The 17,490-nt window shown below is 42.2% G+C and overlaps 1 protein-coding gene and 1 long non-coding RNA gene across 4 annotated transcripts; both read left to right on the forward strand.

Moving 5' to 3' along the window:
* The first annotated feature begins 2,155 nt into the window (after positions 1 to 2,155).
* LOC116251189 (uncharacterized) lies at positions 2,156 to 9,501 on the forward strand. 3 transcript variants are annotated; one of them, XR_007572940.1, is made up of 4 exons: positions 2,156 to 2,312; positions 4,599 to 4,796; positions 5,238 to 5,310; positions 5,571 to 9,501. It is a non-coding gene; the product is annotated as an uncharacterized LOC116251189 (long non-coding RNA). The 3 variants fall into 3 exon arrangements; XR_004171615.2 differs by having other exon boundaries at positions 5,996 to 9,501; XR_004171614.2 differs by having other exon boundaries at positions 5,238 to 9,501.
* A 2,451-nt stretch (positions 9,502 to 11,952) lies between these two features.
* On the forward strand, positions 11,953 to 17,316 carry LOC116249790 (AP2-like ethylene-responsive transcription factor AIL6). The gene is made up of 9 exons (XM_031623055.2): positions 11,953 to 12,928; positions 13,888 to 14,437; positions 14,542 to 14,624; positions 14,842 to 14,850; positions 14,941 to 15,029; positions 15,189 to 15,262; positions 15,428 to 15,478; positions 16,066 to 16,142; positions 16,467 to 17,316. Exons 1-9 carry the CDS (start codon positions 12,703 to 12,705, stop codon positions 17,036 to 17,038), a joined length of 1,731 nt encoding a protein of 576 aa, XP_031478915.1. The 5' UTR covers positions 11,953 to 12,702; the 3' UTR covers positions 17,039 to 17,316.
* The last annotated feature ends 174 nt before the right edge of the window (positions 17,317 to 17,490 follow it).

Raw genomic sequence — 17,490 nt, forward strand, 5'->3', positions numbered from 1 at the left:
GAGGTGGACAAGGCATGTCTGTCAATGCATATGATGAGGATGATGATCACGAGTGTCATGTCACATCATGCTCCCGCCACCTTCAACATCCATTCTCTGGATAATTGAGACCCCGTGGCTGCATTGCCAATTGACCATGATGATCCCTCGCATGTTTCAACATCATGAGAAGAAACAGAGAGTGTGAGGACATGGCCGAAAAGTATCATGGGACGAGGGAGCATATGCATGTGTTTGATTTTATCGAGTGTCGGTAACGTACAGGCCATTTAATAAAGTTGTGAAAAATACATCTCATGCACTGCCAAAGTGTTAGCAAATTTAATGGGGAGAGCTAAGATAGTAAGCTGCGATCTGGCTGTTATATGAGTGGCTACACTTTTGATTTCTTATTTCTCTTTGCACAAATTGAAGTCATGAGCATAGAAGTACTGGAGGTGGAAAAAGTATATTTGGATGACACCTTAAAATAATATTAATCAGATTTTATGATAGTCGTCTTTTCTAACTTGCTTCTGAAACCTGATTTTTGGGATGACGAAAGAAAAGATCGAAACTGAGTTTTTTTTTTTTTCTCGAATTCGGTGCCAACATTCACACAAATATGTTTTAAACATGGTTTCGCAAGGAAAACAACAATTTGCATCCAAAATGGCATTTAAGAGTGTCATCCAATGCCAATAAATCCAATTTAGATCATATATTCGACCGAACCATAAAAAAAAAAAGGATATGGAAAAAATTGTGATATTAAGAATTCAAATCAGATTTGGATATAAGAAACCACACCTGATCGGATTCCAAACTAACTAAATGTCGACGAGATTCGGATTTGGATCGGCTACAGTTTCAGTTTTAAGTAAATATCCTACACTCAATGTCTATAATATGGTTTGGATTCGGTTTAAAATATCAGATTCAGATTTGGATGTTAATTTAAAGATTGGATTCGGATTCTGGATTTGGATGTGGTATACAATTTTCTTCCTCTGAATTCAAATATAAATTCGAGCCCAAACTTATATATATATATATATCTCAGAAAAAGTGGATATGATAAAAGTAAAGATCCAAATCGAACAACCGATCTGTTGACAAACCCGGCCAAACATGCTCTAGGTATTTTTGTTCCTTTATTATGTAGATGTGAATATGAGAAGATGGTCCCAATTTACTCAATTTGTTGGGACAAGAAAGCTGATTAAGAAATTGATATGACTTGCAGGGCTGATCATTTGATGAAAACATCTGGCTATGCTTTGGAAGCACTGATTAGTTTTGTTCTGGTCTGTGTTCTGTTAATCAACCTGGGTATAATAATTCTTCTCTCGAACGATCTAACATGATCGATATCCAGGTCCAGGACCAGTCTCTCCTAAGCTAATGGATCGGATTCCGAACAGAAATACATTAGGCGGCAGCTGGCCGGAATAATGTCCGGCCGGCGTTATACAACCAAAGAATGATAAAACCATCAGTACCAAAATTGGGCAATTTGCAACCGTGCACTCTATGGCTTCAGATTCGACTACTTTGAAGAAAGTCATGCGTATATTTCTTGCTGGATGCGTTTCACCCTAAAGTAATAACATCCAAGGACACTGGGACATGAATCAGCTGAGCAGTGTCGGTAATTTTCACGGCAAACTGCATTCGGAGTCAAAACAATGGGCCTCAGGTTTCTCAATTTTCAAACTTAGGCCTCAGGATTTCTGGAGGCAGAACCCTTGGATTCTCACCATTCGGCCATCTGAAGTTAAAGTCTTTGCAAACTGGATCAAGTGGAAATAATGCCTTACTTTTCTTAGAAATGTCAACAATATTGGCAACCACCTTCTTTTTCATTGGATAACATAAGAAACTGAAGAAAGATTTTTCTTGTCATGATGTTGATATAATTTGACTAAGGTGCCTAATTGACAACATCCATAAAACCTGTCACTCATAATTTAAAGTTAATTTTAATTATATTTGTATGTTCTTGTCTATACATATATATATAATATTTAAATTTTTTTATTAAAAATAAACTGAGCTTAAGCCAAGGCTGGCCCCGAAACATATCCACTTCTCCAGCAGCTCGAGCTACATTTCGGCCCAATAAGATAAGAACCAGAAAAAACGTGAAGTCGGGTCCAGATCGGTTCTCGGGTCCTAACTACAGGTGTGGATTACGCGGGGTCGCTTCCAGGAAGGGATTAAAAATTCGCAGAGGAAGTGAAGCAGAGCGAGAAGCAGTCACAGAGAGTCGGAAGATCGCTGCGGGTTGCTTGTTGGAATCGCAATTGATCGTGGACGAAGAACTGACGGTGGTACGTCCAAATTGTCGTCGTCTTCTTTGCTCTTTCCCCTCTTCGTTTCATTGTTTGATAAAATTCGTGATCCCCATCTAAAAGGGCATTCGTTTATTCAATTCTGCTTAAATAGATCTATGGCCTTGAAGAATGCTAGAGATTGAGAAGGAGCGACTGTATATCAAGCAAGAAAACCCACACGAACACAAATTTGGGCAACTATTAATTCGTGGCGTCACCATATACATTTTCTGGGCGCGCTTCTCAATCTTTGCCGTCGAATGTTTTTCTAAGCATGCCCCTTCTTGCAATTTCGCCATTAGGTCCATTTGCATATCCAGTAGTAGTTGTTTAATCAACCAGTTGTTCCACTTTCTTGCTTCTACACGCTAGTTACCAATTGTTGTCACTTCTTTGCGTTTCATGGGTGAAGATAGGCAATGTTTTCATACATCTTAACGTAATCTCTGTCTTAATTTCCAAATGGTGATGAACTCAAAGCGTCAAACAATTGGTGCCTTTGTGTATACATCAGGATATCTAACCTCGCACACATGCGGAAGCAAGCACACAATTTGAAATGGCACAAAGCCACAAGCTATTCCTGCACTCTATGATATATTTCCTTTGATGAAATAGAAGAAACTATTGACACAAAGGTAATGTGAATGGATGCACCTCACGCACAATGGTAAGAGCTAGTTAACTGCCTGTGTACATGCTTTTCACGAACACATGACTGTTTGGATAGAGAAGGGGAAAACCCAAGTCTCAATTACATACTAAAATAAGGAAAATTGTTGTTAGAACAAGATGAGTATTTCTTGAAAAATGTTGTAGCAGTTTTCTATCTAAAAGATTCTTTATCTATCTGCATTTGAGTTGTACCGAATTTCGTGGTACGAAGTCTCATGGAATCAACTCCTATGTTTTAACTTTTTCAGCTTAAAAATGAAGCTAATTAAGAGAAGAATATAATCAACCACACCAGTCGCTTGAGGCTAGCTGTTTTGGTCCAAATTGTTATAATTGATAACCGAGTCAGGCTAAGTTATTAAAATCCGAAGTTGGATACGACCCTAGACTAATCGGACTAGTCGGTCCGACTTGATCCGAGACAATTGACTAGAAATAAATAAATATAGGCTGGTTGACTACAACCAACCAAACATGGTTTGATCACATAAGTTGGTAGATAAACCTAATCAGCTAACCAGTCAGCCGACTAGGCAGGATCTTGATGACTAGGTGGTCAAGTTCTAAGCTCGAACGTAAAGTCTAACATGAACGGTGCAGTTCCTAGTTTGAAAGTTAAATTGTGATGGTGGCTTAGGAATAGTCTTCTATTGTATACGCTGTAAATTTTAAGTGGCCTTGTATACTTCAATCTCACACTACCAAGTGCTCTAGCGCAAAGTCTTTCTTCGTCCATGAACGATAAATCACAGATCGAACTGCCGAATACCGATTGAAGCTGGCTACGGGACATGGGCTCACGAGGCACTCGACTCTTTCAGAACAGGTTATTATATTAATATAAATAATATCGTTTACAATTTCAATTTTTTATTGGGATGAAGGGAGAGACAGAGAGGGAGAGAGGAGAGAAAAATACTGGTTTTAGAGTGTGAGAGCCTTGTAAGTAAGAAACTTCTAGCAGTCGGGTGCATTAGACTTATAGGTATCTGAGATGGGAGTTTTCTTACAAAATGAAAACTTTTTCGCTTTTCTTCAACTTTGTTCATATATGCTATTTAATGTCTTAAAAGAAAGTTTTAAACTTTTAAATGACACCAGTATGTAAACGAGAAAAATTACTGAGCATCCATATAAAAATAAACAATTCCCACGCAGTTCCCTCATCTGCCTCTGCCCCTGTTTTAAAGTGCTTGTTTTCTTTTGAACTTTTAGAACCCAATTGTTCTGTTGTCAATTTTACATTTCACGAATCCAAGGAATCCCGTATGGTTGTTTTCAATATCCATGAATGTTCAACAAACTTGTTATGACTTCATTACATAGAATGCACTTATGAATTGCTACATCCAAGATTATGCACGTTCAACAGGGTTTACTGCCATATCCTTCTATCAACAGTGATCACAGCTTGCTCTCGGAAGTTATTGGTTGAACGACGGTAGCATGTCTTTCTTTAGACAGCACTTCATCAGTAAATTGGAAAGCCTCGGAGCTATTTAGACTTAGCGTTCAGGCCTTCAAATTTTGCTTTTTATCTTTTTCTTCACCTTTCTTTTGATGTCGAATACCTTCGTCATTTTTTGGATTCTGAACTTAACTTTGCAGTGTAACTCTGTCCAAGTGCCAAAGCAAAATGTTGAAGGATACTTTTCCAAGGAGAAGGTCCGAGCCGGAGGGCATGGGCTTGTCTCTGACCCAGAGGATCAAAGTGGGTGACTCTCTACTTTCAACTCCTGCATGAAACAACTGAATTAGCGCTTCTGCTCTAACAGCTTCAAGGCCACCTCATGGTTCAAATCTAAGGTTGGCTGCTAATGGAAACTTAGGTCTCTGTGGACTCTTTCCCATAAAATTGCCTTTTCCGAAGCACAGTCCAAATAGTGGAACTTCCCCTCTTCTTGGTCTGCTATCTTGTAGATAGATCATATTATAGCTCTCCTGCTCGGTTTGAGTTTATGTAATTTTCAACTTATTCTTTCCAATGTCACCAAAAGGGGAAGAACAGACATTGGTGGTGAACTGGAAAACGGATAAAAATTTATAGGAACTGAAGTCGTGATGATTTTTTTTTTTCCCTTCCGTTCTGATCATATAAGATCTGTCGCCCTGCTTCAGTGGCAATTAGGCTCCTTAGAAAATAAACTGTACTCTTCTGCAATCTCTTACCATATAATTTCCATATGAGTATTGCTTTATCACTCATCTCTACCCAAAGCTTACTGTTCACATTTTTGTGGCTTGTAGGAAATTTTACTAAGGGATTTAATCCAAACCATTACGATTAAGTTTAGAACCTTGGGCGATTTGCAGCAATCAGGTAAATCACAGACACTATATTAACAAAGATCAGGTGAATTATCTTCATATGCACCTCGATTGATGCCCTTATCGAACAGTAAATTATTGGGCTACCTATGATTTAGTGCACATCAACGAAGATCTGTCCATATTAGCAAGCTAATTTATTGCTTAAATATAATAGTTAAACAGGTGGCTTATAATTGTGAGGCAGTCCTTACAGATGAATTTGTTCTGTTTTATTATCTTATTATCAATCATTCTCTGATGGTGAGACAGATATCTGGCTTTTTTTTGTTTGTTCTGTGAGCCTGTTTCGCACTGTACTGCAAAATGTCCTGATCATATGGTTTCATGCGGCACGTGACATCAGCCGGGACCTTGATGAAGCATCTTCGGAAAGTTTTTCTTGCTCAATCTTCGCCTGAATATTTGTCCATGTCTGAGCAAATAGCTCCCTTACAATATGGGTCATTGAGCATTGATTGTGGATTCAAATGCTAAATCTTAGTTACAATGAGGTCCAAAATTTTGAAGGTCAACAGATCGTAGTTAGTACTTATTTGCTTCTTGAAATTTCTTCTGGAAGTTAGTAAGCGACACTTCGTAATTGATTTTTCCATTTATGTTGATTTTTAGTGTTGGTAGGCCATTTTGTTATTCATGTCTATGTGCTGATCTCCAGTAAAAATATTGCATTTCAGAGAAGTTAGACGGAGACAGAGAAGGAGAATCTGTCTGGACCATGGTAATGTTTGTCTGTCTACACGCTTGTTTGCCACTGATTTAACCAGCAAATGTTAGATTCTTGCTTTATGGTTTGAGAATGATTTATTTAGCCCCTTCATATCTTTTAACCACCGTCCAATATCTTTGATACTTTGTATTCATATTGCAGTATTGGCATTTTGAAGCTAACATATCATTCTTCACCTAGATTTCCTATCTTTTTTTTTTTACCTTTTTCTGCTATACAAATACAACTATCGTTCCCAACTTGTTGGTGGATCCTGGGGGAGGGATTTAGAACCAGCTCCAAAATGGAACTGGATTTACTCCTTTCCCATATATTTGGGTGTATAGTAAAATCTTTTTTTTTTTTTTTTTGCTAAGAAAAGTCCACAAAACTGCTTGTTTGATATTTTTTATACTGTTTGTCATAATTTTGGAACCACCAACCTGTTCCCAAGTAGACGACATTTTTTAAGAAGACTGAATTCCGAAGAAGAGTGCTGAATATGGTATTTCACGAATATGGGTTGAAGAATTAAACCATAGAATTGGAATTGTTTGACGGCCACAATGCGTCCGTTATTGTCACGAGATTGGCTTCATAAGTTTGAAAGCCAGGGCGGGGCGTAAGGTCAAGGGTGGGTGTAGCCGTCGGTCGATAAAGGGGCAAATGGGCCGAGCTGCTCCTTTTAGCCAATGTATGGTGATGATCTCTTGGAACGGGAATTAAGAGGAGTGCCAACAGTGGTTTATTTTGCAATGCTTAGGAACTTAGTCGAACTCTCAGAATTCATGAACACGGGAATGGTTTACAAATGGACAGTAAACATGCGGGGTCAATTTTTTAACACATCAATCCGTAAGTAACTCATGTTCAACTGAACTTAATGACGAATTTTACTTTTGGATGTTAGTTTTGTATACTGAAATGCTTCGAAAAATAAAGGAAACCCTTTTTCTTTGAAAGCATATGTCGTCAACTACACATTTCTGGCATTCAATAGTTGAGAGACATAATTAAATAACTGATTATATATAGCATGTCAACTACACATTTCTGCCATTCAAATAGTTGAGAGCCAATTGACACAATTAAATAATTATTACAATTTAAGGACCTCATATACGCTTTTAAATGTGTGCATTGTACATGATGCATTAATCAGAACATTTCATTAGCATGGTCAAACAATTTAGAATTGATCACAAGTAAAATAATCCTTAAAAAATAAAAGATGGAATGGCTTAGGGTAGACACCATCAAGTGGTTAATACAGTCCAGCGAATCAGATGCATTTTCTTCCCTTATACATAATCGGCCCCCCCGTATCTCAAAGTTTGGGTCAGAGGTTCACTTAATCTTTTTGTGTCTTTTGTTGGTGCCTTTGGACCTTCGTACATGCTTTCGAGTCTCGGTTGTGAAATGCAGTGTTACTAAATCGTCTGAATTGGCTGATTCAAATAAAGTTGGTCCACGGCAGACCGATCCAAAAGTAACATATGTTGGTTTTTTTAAGTATTTGTCATATTTTAAGAACCTTCTTATTTTATTGTCTTTAACTGTTTCTCTTCTTCTTTCAAGAAATGGTTTCACTTGTTTTCTGTCAAGTTCTCACCGACTCAGCCGAATCAGTGAATCGGTATATATAGTCCCAAATCAGCAACCTCGCTGATTTGTGTCCTCAATCAAGCAGGGGCAGAGCCGGGGGCCGGCAGGGCCATGGCTCCTTTAAGTTTTTGAAAATTAATTTTTTACTACTAAATATTGTTCCCTGTTAAAAATTTTTAAAAAATACTCCCAAGTGAAAAAAATCTTTGACTCCGCCTCTGCTGATAACGTTTCAACAAGTTCAAAAGCTTCAATGCTTTTGAACCGTGGAGACTTGAAAACGTTAGTCATAATTCAGGAATCAGGTTGGCTTTAAATTTTGAAAACTTGGGCTAAGCAAAAATTTTAAGATATTGTCCGGCTCCTATCAAAATTTGAAAAAATGCTGTTATTTTTCTAGCTCCCTCTGCTTGTGTACGTTAATCCTGTGCCCAATGGATGCCGAAGTTAATCAAACACAGAAGAGTTGGCAAATTAAGACGACTTTGGGAGCCATGTAGATATGAATGATCTTCGACACAACTGGACATTGAGAGCCTGAGCGTTAATGGTGATTGCTTCTTCAGCTAGAAAGGATTGTCCTTCCATCATGCTATGTGGATTATCATGGTCTTATATATTTAATCATCTATTTTGCTTTACTTTGGGGAATGTCATTCATCTTTTCCATTTTATCGTGCACATGATTGTATTATACTGGATTCTCTGTATCAGTTGTCTCAATATTTTTTTTTTTAATACTTCTGCACCTTAAACTTCTACCGGTTGGTAACAAGAGGAAATTCTTCATTTTTTAAACTAGGAAAATACTTCCATACTGTTACTTTATATATAGATATTGCAGATCAAAATATCTCCACTATGATTTTGTTTATGTTTTACGAAGTTGCAGAATGACTGGGAAGTTTGGCTTCCAAATCAAGATGGGGGAGACCAAGTGGGCTACCACTGTAGCAAATTCTGGGTAAAGATACTTGGGGAGCGGCACTGGCACTCTCTTCATGCTTGCTTGTTGTCAGCTTACGAGGGGACATGGACGTGAGGATTCATGGCTGCTGGTTTTCTCCCATCCTGCTCTGATAAGCTAATCCGCCACTGTGCGTAAAGTCTCAGAACTGCCCACCTGAGGACAGGGTCCCTATTCCTCGGCTTATAAAAAGCTTCGAAGCGTCTGACTGCAAAAACCAAAGGTTTTCTGGCTTGGTGCCATCTTCTGTCTGCTCACTTCAGCATCAAGAATCGACGGCCTGTAGTACATCAAGCCTTTCATGAAACGAAGAAGATAACATAGGAGAAAAAGAACTTATTGATTTGGCCAGAAAGCAGTGGAGCAGGTAATGGGTGCATCCCTATCTGCCGGCATTTCCAGATTGGTCGAGCAGGGCGCGGCAAAGGTCTGCCGGACTGTAGTGCTGCCTGCTTTTGGTGGGATCGGCCAGACCCGGTCGATCGTCGATCTTGCCCGGTTTAGTTTTGTGGACCTAAAATTTAAAGTTCAATGACTTAAGAGTATCATTCATGAACTTAGAGAGAAGGAGAAGATTGGCGTGGTACATGCCGTAACACAGTTATGCTTATCATGAATTATTTATTAGCTTATGTGCTAAAATTGAGTGTGAGATCGGCAGAAGCTTGCTTTAATGGAGAACCTGACAGAGGAGGGTTTTTAAATGGAGGAGGTCACGAGAACTCGATATCCATGGCAGTCTCTTGGCACAAAAGCCTTTGCTAACCATACGTATGTTGGCCATAGAAAATCCGATGTTGAACTCCTCGTGTTATTTACACTAGTCCATGTTTATGTATATTTAGGAGCATGCATTTTAAGTGATTAACTCTAATTATATGGTAAATATGTCGGTTTCAATCCACCATTTGGTTGATGGGAACAAAATAAATGGTGTACCATTGGATATTATATATATATATATATATATATATATATATATATATATATATATATATATATATATATATATCAACATCTTTCTCTTTAGATGAAATAAATATGAAAATTATGTTGATTATATCCAATCAGTTGAACTTTGGTTGGTGGTTCGCAATTTGTTATACTTAAACTTACATTTTTAATGTTGAAAATTTTAGAAAAATAACACATTTTGTTGAATTGTTGAATACATAGAGTGTATAGAGCGGCTGAATGGTGACCTTGGCTCATTAAGGTTGTTTGATCCGTTGTAATGGATAGTCTGAAGAAAACAAAAGGAAAAAGACGTGAATTAATATTAGATTAAAATGTTCATCACTTTTTTTTCCTTTTTTTTTCTTAACCATTGATTTAGAAAATATCAAAAGCTAAGCTCATTTCTTATCTCTCTAACATGAAAGAACCTACCAACTACCAATTTCTCTCTCCTCTCAATTGGTCATTCCATCTTCATTGTCATTTCTCTCCCCTTACTCATTCCATCTTCATTCCCAATTCCCTCCTCTTTAGTCTTTCGTCTTCATTCATTCCTAGGAATGAAAATGGAATGAGTAAGTGAAAAAGAGGATAGGGAAATGAGAGAAAGAGAAAGACCACATAACATATATACATAAGGTTTCAACCACTGCTTTTTCCATGACTCGCGCATTTTCTGTTTTGTGTATTTATTTTAAAAATTCTCTTTTCCAAAACCACCGTATTCACTTTAGAATTGGTGGATGATGGAGATGAAAAGGGATATGTAATATCATTTTAGAACTAGTTTCAGGTGCTTGGGAGAGAGGGATCGTGTCAAGTGTGTAAAGGTATCCTGAAGAGAGCAGAAACCGCAACCTCAACTCACATGGCTCCCCCGCTAGAGTCGGGACCAGCGCCCCGATCCCTTAGAGGGAAAAAGGTGGGGGCTTAGCTACGCCACTGCGCCCCTTTCCGGCCGACTGACGCCATAAAATAATAGGAGGACCGGGCGGGGGCCGCCGGAGAGGGGGCAACGCAACAGGAACCGTGCCGCCTCCCATTATTTTACGGCCTCCTCCGCCCCCACTTGCTTCTTTTTTAATCCCCACATTTACCGTCGTGAAATCGGATGCTTTAGCCGCCCGATACGCCAAAAAATAAAAAACAAAGAATTTTCGACAAAAAAAAAAAATCATTTTCACTCCAACAGAACCCACTCTGCGAGAACCGCACCCACCCGCCCAAAACGGCCGTTCATTGGGACCTTTCATCTCGAGGATCGGACGGTCAGAGATGCGTGCGTCGATTTCCACCGTGAGAGACGTCCGCATCGGGTCGATCCGCGCCTGGCGAGCGGGGCAAGCGAAGCGCACGTGCGGTCCGTTCCGGCATGTCGGTGTTTGACGGTCAAAAGCAGGTGCGCACGTGCGACTCGCTCGTGCCTGTCCTCGATTGGAACGGTCAAAACAGCGAGTCCCCAGGCTGGGAATGATGACGTGTCCCTCCCCCCCCCCCCGGGCACGTGCGAGCCCTCAGTCCAGCAACCGGATCTGGTGCCGAGATCCAGCCCCGATCCAGGGACCGACTCCGCTGCCGGGGATCCCACGTGTCCCGTAGCAGCAACTTGTTGCCACATGGCAGCCCCGGAGGCGACGGAGAGTCGGCAGCGCGCCACGTCACCTCTCGAACGCACAAGAGCCGAAAAACAGCGCCACGTGACCCTCACTTGACACACACTCCCATGCCCCCCCCTTCTTTAAAAAGAAAATTCAAAAAAAAAAAAGCATAATTCCGAGTACTACTCATCCAATTCTTTGATGCAAGTTCGTTCGTTTACTACTCGTTTCTTCTTTGATGTGCACTTCTCACTAGTCACTTACCATGGAATCCATGACAAATCGTAGTTGAGAAAATTTTGATAGCAAAAGAAAGGCATTGAACCTGTGATATATACATAGTAATTGAAGAGAATAATTCATAATTCTAAAGCAGAAGTCCTGAACCTGAATCATATCTTGCAATCTCTGAGAACGGGGAGTCGCTTCGCTTTTAAGGCATTATTATCAGGGAAGAGGGGGACAAACAAAAGAATGCACTTCAATGGGGAGTTTTTAAATACGTCTTCTTTGTTTGGAAGAAGAGCGCGGCACGAACGATACTCTTTCTTTTTCTCTCTGTTTTCTTTTTTTTTAACTTTTTCACCGCGGCGGTGATTTGACTTTGACCGCGAGGTGGGTGGTGGTGGTGGTGGCGACCAGAGGCGCCGATTCCTCCTCCCCGGAAGGAGAGACACACATTCACATACACCACTCAGAAAATTTTTTAAAACCGAGGGAGAGAGAAAGAGAAACCCTAGTTTTTCGCCACCGAGAGTTCCGGGGAAAAGAATCGAGCTACGTAGTCCAACACTTGTGTGAGTGGGAAAAAGGGAATGATTTTGTGGCGCCGAGGTCCACTCAATCTGTCCCCCTTCCCCTTCTTCTTCTTCTCCTCCTCCTCTTTTTCTTCCTCGAGTAAAACTTCTTTCTCTTCTTCTTAGTGAAAAACTCTCTCCCTCTCTCGGTTAAACCCTAAAGCTCTGGGGAAGAGAAGCTAAGGGAGGTGCCCATCAACTCGTTGGAGCTTATCTCTCTCTCTCCCCCTTTACTCGCTTCTAAGGCTCCGGAGAAGGACAGACCCAGATAAGTACTGTTCGGAGCTCTTAAATACGGCGGCCAAAATGTCGAAAGATTGAAAAGAAAATGAAGTCGGTGAATCGATTCATATAGCGTTTGTCTTGTCCCCCCTTCTATCTCGTTTGATTTAAAACCATTTTTTATCGAGAACCATCTGGCCTGTTCTTCCTCCTTCCTTCGATCTTTGAGAAGGACATACGTTGCTGATCACTAGATAGGTGAGTTGGGATATCCTTCTCCCTTAGTGGTTAATGAAGTCTTGAAGGATCGACCGAACTCTCTCTGTTGCCTAAAGTGGAGTTCAAGGAGCGGAAGGATCGATAGGGTCTGGATCTTTCAGGAACCAAGATCAGGAAAATATCCATCGCTGTTGCCTGTTCTACCGTTCTAACCTCAGTCACATTCTGCCTCCAAAGAACGTTCTTGGTATCTATCTCCCATCTGATCAAGAAAGATCTGCAACAAAGGAAGGAAGGAAGCAAGAAGGAGATGGGATCGTTGAACCCTATGCTATCTTTCACTCTCTCGCCTCTGGAGATGTTCGAACCATGCTCCACTCAGAACAGCACTCCAACCGTATCGAACCTGCAGAGCTTCGCCTGCTACGGAAGCTCCGCGCCTGCCCATCAACCCCTGCAGAGGAAGCTCGCGACCGACAGCGCCACCGCCTCCGATAACTCGCCCCTCTGTCTCTTTGACGCATTCAACCGACAAGGTGAGACACTGAACATCTTCGTTTTCGTTTTCGTCTCTGTCGATCTTCACCCGGATTTCATTTCACTTGGATTGCTGGACAAGGAAAGAATTCTCCGGCTTCCGCTTTCGTGTCGACGGCGCACGGTGCAGACGAGTCCTCGCCGCTGCAGGGCGTTCGGTGATTAGACTTGCGTTGGGTCTTAAGGGAACCATTCCTCTGCCGCGTGGATGCTCGTCAGCTGCATGCAGCGGTGGTGCGCCAGTGGGCGTTCCCACCGCTTTCGCCTGCACCATGCAGATGGCAGTCCGGCGGCGGTGCTGCGATGCAGGCGACTGGACTGCACGAGCCATCCCGTCGAAGTTCCCGCCGAGTCTGGGGTCGTCATAGAACGCCGTTACGATATTCTCCATACCCGATATAATAACGTTAAAAAAGCCCCTTCTCTTTGTCGTTAAGTTGTTGCAAATTCGAAAACGGACTGTGTTAAAATAGGTAGCAAGTCGACAAAACAACAGTCGTCGTCTCCATGGCCTTGATCAACCACGTTGTTTATCATTTGTTTTTTCCCGATATTACTTTGCGACTTTTTAGCCGCACGTATGAAAGCTGGTTTTATCCCTTTTTTTTTTTAATTATTACCGGAACCGGCGTTTCCACTTCCCAGATGCTTTGGTGGATGCATGATCCTCATCATCATGCAGCCTTAGTTTTCTTTGAGGTCCCACAGATTGCTAATTCCCCATGGGATGCAAAACTGTGGTGCAACTCATTAATGGAGTCCCTGGTATATGAAGGAAGAGGTAGATCTTGATTTCGGTAACTTCTCTAGAATAGTTGAATATTACAAGATACAGGGTTGCCTATGCAAGAAGAGAAGCTTATCGCCATTGAATGAAAACAGGGAGAATTTGGTGGGCCTTCCCCTTTGGGTACAGAAAGAGCAGAAACCTTAAACTGAGTAGTGTTTGCTTCCGCAGGGTGGCACGGCGTCGACGCGCTCAACGGCGAGCCTGCCACCGTCGGGAAGACTGAGCCGGAAGAGTTCGGTGCGCCGCGGTTTATCTCCGCCGGTGGATCTCAACGCGAGCAGGAGATGCCGAAGCTGGCCGACTTCTTGGGCTGTGGGCCGACGCCTTCGCTCAGCCAGACAGGCGGCCGGGGGCCTGAGCTCAACGCGATGTATGAAAGAGGGGCGAGCTTCTCCTTCGGCGAGCCGGAGCTCAAGATGATCGCTGCTTCGGGGATGCAGGCGCTGCCGATGGGATCCATGTCTGAGATCGACTCGGTTTCCTGTGTGAGGGCTAAGACCCGCGGCGGCAACTTCAACGGGTGCTCTCCCGACTCAGGCAGTGACTTTTACTCCAGCTGCTTCCTTGGTGTCGGCCAGGCTCGTGGGTTACTGAGCCAGACGGAGAGCGTCGCGTCCGATGGCGTGGAGAAGTCGGTGGTGACCATCGAGTCCGCTGCTTCCAAGAAGACGATCGACACGTTTGGGCAAAGGACGTCGATTTACAGAGGGGTTACAAAGTAAGGCTCATTCTCTGCCTTCTCTCTTTTTCATTCTCCTTTATGACCATGGTTTCTTGATTTGGATAAATGGTATATTCTGGGTCTGCTGCTTCCGTTTACAGGCATAGGTGGACGGGAAGATATGAGGCTCATCTATGGGACAACAGCTGCAAGAGAGAGGGCCAAGCAAGAAAGGGTAGACAAGGTGAGAGTTGTTCTATCTGCTTATCTTTCGGTGCTTTTGCACTTGCTCATGATTTGTTGTAGTTGCTTTAGACTCTGGAAGAATTGCACCACTACTACTGCAGAGGAGGACCAGACTGTGTGTGTGTGTGTGTGTTTTTGGTTTGACCATACTGATGAAAACTTTCACTTCTTTTTTATTTGAACGTGATGCTGGAACTGGATCTGGACGGCTTCAGTTTATCTAGGTATGTGACTTTTGACGCTGTGATCTTTTCAGTTGTGTTTAGACGGTAAAGAAGAGAACCGTGTTAAGCTTGGCAATTTGATGGTCATAGGTGGTTACGACAAAGAAGAAAAGGCAGCTAGGGCCTACGATCTTGCTGCTCTCAAGTACTGGGGTCCAACGGCCACTACCAATTTCCCTGTAAGTCTCACCCGTACCTACCAACTATAAGAGACATTGTTTTCTAGCCCTGAGATAGGCCATCTCAATGCGAGGAGTCTCCACGTAATGCTCATTTGCTATAGTACCTTGTCTGCGTCGAAGAAGCGATTGAATTGAAACCATCACTTGTACTTGTAGGTGTCGTGTTACTCGAAAGAACTTGAGGAGATGAAGGATATGACAAGACAAGAGTTCATTGCTGCTTTGAGAAGGTACCGCCAATTATTCTGCTTGTTTTCTTTTAAAAAAAATATATGAGCGAGAGAGAGAGAGAGGCAGCATATTTTCTTTTTCATTTTTTGTTTCCTTGACTTCAGTATTGAAGGAAAAATTAGTATTTGAAGTTGGTCTTAAGTTTGAGCGATGAAATTTTGCAGAAAAAGCAGTGGATTCTCTCGGGGAGCTTCCATTTACAGAGGGGTCACCAGGTGAGCCGCTTATAATGATCTTGCAGATAAGGTTTATAGACATTGTATACCAAAGTATCAAGTTGTGATCTGATCACGAAGTCAAGGTGCTATCCGTAAGCACCATGTTAGGTCATCTGCTGTTGATCTTGACGGGTCTGGATGACTCTGGTTGATCATCCTGCACAACTTTTCTTTCAACTTAAACTTTGACCTGTTATGATGGAAAGAAATCTGTTTGGTGAGATTTGCTATGCTTATCCCCCATCAGTTCCTGTACTCTGTGTGTTGATTTTAAGTCGGTAGAACCGTAGAAGTCCAATGAGTGGACTACTTCTTTGATGACCATCGTTCAAAAATTCTTCACTTTACGTGTTAAACTGCGTCACACACATCTTGGTAACGAGTTTAATGAGGTGCAGTTAATTTCTGTGTCTTGAGATTGGGGCTAGACGTGCAACAGTGAATTTCTAATGGGTATTTCGAAGAGCACGGCCTGTCGTCATGAACAGTCTCCCAGTCATATCCTCAGAAGGACGCTGTCCATTTCTTTCAGATGCTCTCAAGTCCTCACTCTGAAAAGTGTTTTCATTGCGTTTGTACTGCAGGCACCACCAACAAGGCCGATGGCAGGCAAGGATAGGCCGTGTAGCCGGCAATAAGGACCTTTACTTGGGCACCTTCAGTAAGCCATCTCTCTCTCTCTCTCTCTCTCTCTCACACACACACACACACACAAAAGAGCTGGCATGAACTTTATTAGACCCATTGCATGTTTTTTTTTGTTTGAGAAAAATCAACGAAAGTAGATGGTTCTCCTTGCATGAGATATTTCTGAATGAAATTGAAAGTTTATTGATATGATAGTACTGGACTTTGTGATTCTTTATCTATGAATAAATTTATGTCCAAGCAATAAAGTTACTAAAATGGTTGTGGGGGCAACAATAAAATCCTCTCGGTAATTGTTTGGGCGATTTTAGTTAAAGATGAAAGGGGTCTACTGCAGGTACTGAAGAGGAGGCAGCAGAAGCCTATGACATAGCGGCCATCAAGTTCAGAGGCGCCAACGCCATTACCAACTTTGAGATGAGTAGGTACGACGTCAACGCTATCATGAACAGTGCCCTCCCCCTTGCGGCCGCTTCCACCACCGGCGGCGCCACCTCGTCTTCTTCCTCCGGCAACAAGAGGCCCAAGATCTCCTCCTCCAACACCCTCACGCTCGGGACGGACGCCTTCCACAGCACTGATGTCGTCGCTGTCCCCCATTCCCTCCTCTGCAGCCCCTATGCTGCTGGTCCTGCCACCACTACCACCACAGCCTCTCTCATAGACAACTTCTCTCCATTCCAACCAGCTCACCATAACCAGCTGTTCAACCCCATCTTTCCTTCTGCCACTGACGATGCCTCTGCCGTTGCTGCTGCCACCATCGTTCACGATTCCCCTCTTCCAGCTCCCGATCTGTGTGGCCGGAGCTACTATATCGCCAGCTATCACCAGAATCCTATTTTCCGGCAGATCTCTGGCCTGGATAACAATGCCTCGTGGATGACTGCCAGCACGCCGACTCTCTGACCCTTTTCCGGATGGCTTCGTCGAGATACCTTCTTCCTTTTTGCTACTCTCCTGGCAACGGCAATACACTAACGCGATGACACAGAAATGACCGATACCAAGTCCGCCTTTCTCAATAGCATTGGTACTTCCCGTGAAGTAGAATGAAGTTCCTTGTATATCATCAGAACCAATTTTATTAGGAGAGAGAGGAAGCCTTTTTGCTCAAGTTTCTTAAACAGCCTAACGCGTTATGTATATTCGGATTTTATGGAATGCAAAGAAGAAAATCTGCGGAGTTAGTGATAATTTGGAGTTGTTTTTTTGTAAAGAAAAATGCCAGCGGAGGAACGATCGGCTCTGCACAAGTAGACATACGTCCAACTTTCGATAATAGAAATGGCTGCTGATCAAGTGCGTTTTTCCGCGTCTCTAGTCCACCTTTCAAAAGCAAACTGTTGCGAATGGCTATA

This window comes from Nymphaea colorata, chromosome 3, assembly GCF_008831285.2.
Source record: "Nymphaea colorata isolate Beijing-Zhang1983 chromosome 3, ASM883128v2, whole genome shotgun sequence".
NCBI lineage: Eukaryota > Viridiplantae > Streptophyta > Magnoliopsida > Nymphaeales > Nymphaeaceae > Nymphaea > Nymphaea colorata.

Excerpts from the sequence above, each read along its gene's own strand:
- LOC116249790 (XM_031623055.2), top strand. The coding sequence starts at position 12,703 with ATGGGATCGTTGAACCCTATGCTATCTTTCACTCTCTCGCCTCTGGAG. Across the intron at positions 14,438-14,541 it reads ATTTACAGAGGGGTTACAAA|GCATAGGTGGACGGGAAGAT; the intron begins GTAAGGCTCATT and ends TTCCGTTTACAG. Across the intron at positions 15,030-15,188 it reads CGGCCACTACCAATTTCCCT|GTGTCGTGTTACTCGAAAGA; the intron begins GTAAGTCTCACC and ends TTGTACTTGTAG.